The 6,097-nt window shown below is 45.1% G+C and overlaps 1 protein-coding gene across 1 annotated transcript in view; it reads right to left on the minus strand.

The window, feature by feature from the left end:
* Window positions 1–5,853: 5,853 nt before the first annotated feature.
* The window catches only part of T265_07696 (hypothetical protein), a gene marked incomplete at both ends in the record, with an annotated part of 5,646 nt that continues 5,402 nt past the window's right edge, over window positions 5,854–6,097 (minus strand). The window contains one exon of the mRNA XM_009173284.1: window positions 5,854–6,049. Within this exon, the coding sequence (XP_009171548.1) occupies window positions 5,854–6,049 (196 nt within the window). The remainder of the gene's footprint in view (window positions 6,050–6,097) is intronic.

Here is a 6,097-nt window from a genome sequence, read left to right on the forward strand (position 1 = left end):
CGCAACAGATCTGCCTTTTTCAATAGGTGCAAAGCGAAATTCTACGAACAACACATACTACTCGCGTGCCTCCCGATCAGTAGTATCACCGTTACACCCGTAGACAACTCTAGGGCAAGGAGGCTCAACATTTGTGTGACAGTTTTGGCAATCGCCACAGGTAGTAAAACACATGAGAATAATTATAAAATGCCCTACAGCAGTAGCCGATGGAGTAAATTCAACCTAATACCCAATGTTGGATATTGTGCCAAGTTTTTCATGTTCTACAGTCAGAATCATTATCTTGCATGAAAGTGTGCGACTGCTGAGAGGCGTGATGTAAGCTGTATATCGCTGTATACCTATGGAATTGCCAAATAATTGTATCATCTTTCGGCGCGTTTTGGCCGCTAACGGCCGCCGATGTCGATCAGCTGGACGTCTGCGGCTGTGGGTGGTTTGTCCTTTGGTAACACGAGGGGTAACTTTGGTTCCTGTCTAGATATCCTCAGGAAAATGTGTCCAAATGTTACTTACAGTCCACGCTTTTCATGCTTATACTGATGTATCACTGTGCCTGTAGACTGTTTAGTCATGGAAACAAAATTACTCTGCTTTTGTTTTGTTGCTAAATCCGGTTTGTGGCTTGGCCTAGTGATGTGTCGGTGGCCGCATCGCACAATAACTGTCATTCTTCAACCTTTAGTTGCGCGAAACAACATGAACGTTTACCTCTAAATGCTATGAATGAAGGAGATTTCCACCGTAAACTCCGAGGAGGATTGGGACCAGTGAGCGTCGATGGCCCGCTCCCTGCCCGATGTGGTATGGTGCTTACCTGACGAGCCCAGTCATTCATGAGAAATATAGTTATTAGAAAGGTACCATATGAAAACAGCTGTATGTAAATTTTGGAAGCAAAGGAATCTCATTGACAGTGATAGTTTTGGTCGTCATTTTATGGCTCGTACCATTGCATTGTCTGAATCCGGCAAACGTATTCCAACCTGAGATGGGTAGTTTTTAACCTGTGAAGTAAGCTACAGCCAGGAATACCTGATGGTGATTCTGGGTCAGGGAAGGGCAAAATCTCACATCGATTTTGATTGCTGCATGTCAGAAGGAGATAAGGTCAGTACCAACAGAGGTTTGCCAACTCTAGTCGCCCGATGGATTTTGAAGGATGCTGCCTTACGACAGACGCTAGCAACAAGAATCCATTGAAATGAACATTTAAAAAACAAGCAGAGTTGTCGAAATTCATGCCATAAATTTTATCATATCTTAGGAAATAGCACATTCCGTTTATGCCTAGTGATCGACGCAAAATTCCTCCTTATTTTAATTTCCTGCTTTGTTCAACGAGTTTTACGTCGGTCCGTCGTCATGCGCGATCCCGCTTCTCATTGAGTTATGCTTATTCCGATTCGTCAAAATTTCAAATGAATGAGCGTTCTGAAACAAAACCAGGGTCGTTAATCTTTAATAAGTGGCTTCTTACAATTAAGCAGAATCTCGCTTCATGGGGCCAGTTAAGATGATGGTAAATGATGAATTAGTTCGGTTGGGAATTACTGGCCTTATCTTCTGCTGCGAACTGACATCATCACAAGTTGTTTCATTCCTCCAGTAGCGGTATTTACAATTTTTCGCCGGATTCCGCCAGGCCATTTAAGTAACCCATTTGCTTGGTGCAATAACTGTTCTTAAAAAATTACCATTCGTACCCGAAGTGTTTCAGTTATCAGCAGCTTCCACGTTTGTACATTCCTATTCACGTTGAATATACTATTTATCTCACAAGTACTTACTTCAGTAGGCCGAAATCATGCGTGATACTAGTGTGGCAAGACAGTATCAAATGAAATTCAGAGTGCTTTACGACCGAAATTATTCTAAAAGAACTGCAAAGACCCTTCTAGAGATCAAAACAACTTATGGAAATCATTTACGCCAGGTGTAAGCCAGCACCTCATCGACGGAACAACCACGTTTGTAGGCAATCACATTATCCAAGAAACCGTCCACTTGTTCCAACATCTCCAGGCGGTATTGTTGTGAAATTACTGGTGCTATCGTAGACAAACACATATGAGTGTCGCGGCCAACACAAGTTTAGGATTGTGTGTCGCCGCGCATTCAGACCGAGTACCCCATAAGGGGATACACTCAAATTACGCAGCAGTCAGTGTGATTAGCTTTGTCTGTTTGCTTGTCTGCCTAGCAGCCTCAAGTCCAGGCCGCCTCGCCGCGCATTCAGACCGAGTACTTCATAAGGGGATACACTCAAAGTACGCAGCAGTCAGCGTGATTAGCTTTGTCTGTTTGCTTGCCTGCCTAGCAGCCTCAAGTCCAGGCCGCCTAATGCCGGACCAAATAATGGTTGAGCTAGCAACTGTTCCCGGCACCCCCAATCCTTATCTACGGTTTGGCTGCCTATAAGATTAAGTGGAAAACGTCTCTACTTACTAGTGAATGGAGCGGACTTCAAATGTTCAGCGAGGCAAATTAACCGCCACCTGATATCATTCGTGCATTACACATCTTTGGCGCATGTTTGCATCAAAAGTGCAGGGCAATATCACATGTCCGTAATCGAGAATCCCATACGGGTGGCTGTAACATAACGAACAACTCCAGTGTTTGACCTCTTAAAACTTGTCCAAATTAAGTTAAGGCACATGTAGAAAACCTTTTCACTAGGTAGTCGAAACAACTGTGCACTTGCTACGCGCTGTACCTGTAAGTTGGCTGACACATCTGGTCTAACCAGACCGTGCGCAAAATGGCCGGCACACTGGTGGTTGAGAGGGGCACAGGCCGCGTAATTAAGGTTGAAAAATAAGCCGCAATTTACCCCTCCAGCTTCTAGGCCAGATTACGCCCTACAGTTTACAAATTCTCCGTAAAAACATGTCAGCCCAACAAGGCTGTATCACTCTGCTGCTGACTTGACCTGGAAAAGCCTCAACGCTCAAAAACCTTCAGCATTTGTGTAGCAAGGTGATCTTTAATAAAAGGCCCCGAAACAATACAAGCAAATCCTCAACGCTCAAAAATCTTCAGCATTTGTGTAGCAAGGTGATCTTTAATAAAAGGCCCCGAAACAATACAAGCAAATCGTAGGACTCTTCTTGTCACTCCACGCTTGACATCTTAATTTACCCCAGAAAAATGGGATACGGGCCCAAACGGTAACTATGTCAAGACTCAACGAGGCGGAGCACTTGACCCATCTCCGGCCCACTCCATGTAGCAGATCAACACACATACCCAGATTTCACTTTCTCCTCAGGGTTTGTTTTTGGGCACCATGTGTTGAATTAACCAAATCCTCACTATCTTCCACACCCCTTCCAACTCCTCCACAAATGTATCTCATATCTTACACTTTTCTCCGAAATTGCTTCCCATTACTAAAGATAGTTACACCAAGTTTTCAGGCAAGGCTTTCTGTAGTGTGTCAACCTGGCGTCAGTACCAGGCACCTTTTGCTCTTAATTATGGGTGTCGTCATCGCAACTTAGCCCCGCCTTTTGATCGGGTGTGGACGACCCCAAAATATAACGTTTAATAGTAAATATACTTGATTCTAACTGGGATCGAAGAGGTGCATTCCTTCTTGCCTTATAATATTTTTTCGGCATTGACTTCAGTGCAGTCACGTTCCATTCCTATTGCCCAATCTTTGTGACTCACTGTGAAAATGTGACAGATTTTCCGCTCAGGTGACATATCCGCCTTCCTCAGCGGATAGATCACCTGCACACCGGCTTTCTTTTTAAAGTTTTGCCACATCTACCCATACTGATTTCTCTCAGAAAAATTCACGGAACCCGCAATAGACTGAAGAATGGTTACTACTGATCAAACACTAACTCTCCTGGCGTCCAGGCCCTCCCCTTAGGTTGACGATACATGGAATCACACCTTTTTCAGCGATGGTGAACGGCAGATACTTCTTCATTATGAGCGCCATCGTGATCGACGGCACTGCGTAGCTTCTTGGCCGCTGCGTCGTTGCGTGCCGTCACTCTCTTCAAAAACAGTACCGCCCCGCATTTCGTAATTCATGGTGGCCTGTGAGACTTAAGTTTCGTACGTATATCGGTATATCCAAACGAATTAGGAATTCAGAATTCACGCCGACGCAACACGTAACATGTGTGTATTTGAATTGGCGTATATGTACAGCATATAGAATATTAAAACAAGAGGATAATGAATAGAGCAATGAATAGAGTATCAGTCATGCTCATCACATGGCCCTATATCAACAGCCCCTCAGACTTTGGTTGGGCACCTGTGCCCCCATTCTCACTAGGTGTTCTTTCCTCAAGTATATCCAAAGCCTGCTTCCGTTTATCCCTAACATCACCGCATACATATTCCAATGGCTGGGATGCTGTAGGATATTGATGATCTCCTTAAACCTCAGGCGCGAGGCATGAGGAAGATACTCCATAACGCGATGCCCCATTGAGCACATTCGCCATCCGACCCCACGATGGCTCCTTGCTTCAACAGTGCAGTTCATGGGCGAAAAGGCTGTGACCATGCTCTTTCAACAGTCACTGGTTGCTCAGACATGCTTTTGGCCAATGTTATTTACGGTACTGTTATCCGATCCCACCTCATGTGACGGAGAAACTCGATTACTCACTCGAGCGCAAATGGGAGCACATAGCCATGGAGGCCCATCTATCCTAGCGGGCGGACAGCCATACACGCTCATTTTACCTGATTTTAAATGGCCGGAGAAATCCAGAGGTATACCGCCTTCTGAATTGCGGATGGATCCCAATGGTGTACATCCCGAAACCTCTGAGGAATGCTATATTGTCTACGCATTAACGTACCGATTCCTTCCCGCAAAGCAAGCTAGCATCCTTCCAACCTTAGCTTCCCTTGACACTGACAATTACCGCCCAGTATAACTTACTGGCTTGCCATTCAAGTGATGGAAAGACCCATGAACAATGCGGCTAATTTCCTACTAAATAACTTCATACAAGTGGTTGGACGCGGTTTCTTTGCCATCTACTCCTGTCTGGTCAACGAAGCCATATTATTATGGAATGACAAACGCCATGAAAATCACAACGGGCATTCGCTGTGTTCTATTTGACATTTCTGAAGATTTTGACAGAATTCCACTTTGGTGCACTGCTTTTCGCATACTGAGGAGACAGAAGAAAGCTGACAACTGTTTTCAGAGGGTTGATACGGAGCTAGAACTTTTGTGGTGGAGCCAGGAGCACAATATAATGGATTCACGGTCCTGGTTGGTTCGCGTACCGACCATCCAAAGCATACCTTCGTTTGGTACGTAGCTGACCCCCTGGGCTTAATAACAGGATCGCAAATGGTTGGTGCCTGTAATATGCACGCTATGGAAGCGCCAGGGAACAGTTGATCTCCGAAGGCAGGTGTTCACGACAATTTCCGTGGATGGAAAACTTTAACAAAGTTCATGAGTCAAAGCTCAGCAAGCAAGGTTTTACGTCACCAATACTTGCATATGAATCAACCAAACTGCCAGACACCGTATACTACAGTGCCTGGCAAGTGCAGCAATGTACACAAACATTTGATGCCGCCATGAATCCGCGTAATGCGCAGGCTTGTTGCAAACCATCAATGGATTAAATAGAATGCTCGGGATTGATCTACCCACACTATCCGTCCTTTAATTCTAGTTACGTCGAAAGCCTGCGCATCCCACACTTTAGTCCCATGCGAGAGCTACCAATAGCGCAGCTTAACATGCTTCTGTAGTAACGGTATTTTTTACCAATAGCGTTAACATGCTTCTGTAGTAACGGTATTTTTCTCAGCTTAGTTCTCGGTCTGAGCCTCTCAAGCTAGCGTTCACGTCAAAAAAAACACAACCACCAAAGGTACATAAGGTATATTAACGCCCCAAACGAAGTCAGTTGTACAGTCGTACAGCGCTTCGTCTATATAGCGTAGGCGGTTATAACTTTCTGAAATTTCTGAGGCGTTCTGGATGCGCCATTGGCAACCGGCATTTGGCCAATACTGGGCCATGATTGGCTCTTGGGTCCTGACTTTCGACCAATCGGATCTCGTCTTGATGCCGGACAGGCAAGCG

Source organism: Opisthorchis viverrini, assembly GCF_000715545.1.
Source record: "Opisthorchis viverrini unplaced genomic scaffold opera_v5_182, whole genome shotgun sequence".
Taxonomy (NCBI): domain Eukaryota; kingdom Metazoa; phylum Platyhelminthes; class Trematoda; order Opisthorchiida; family Opisthorchiidae; genus Opisthorchis; species Opisthorchis viverrini.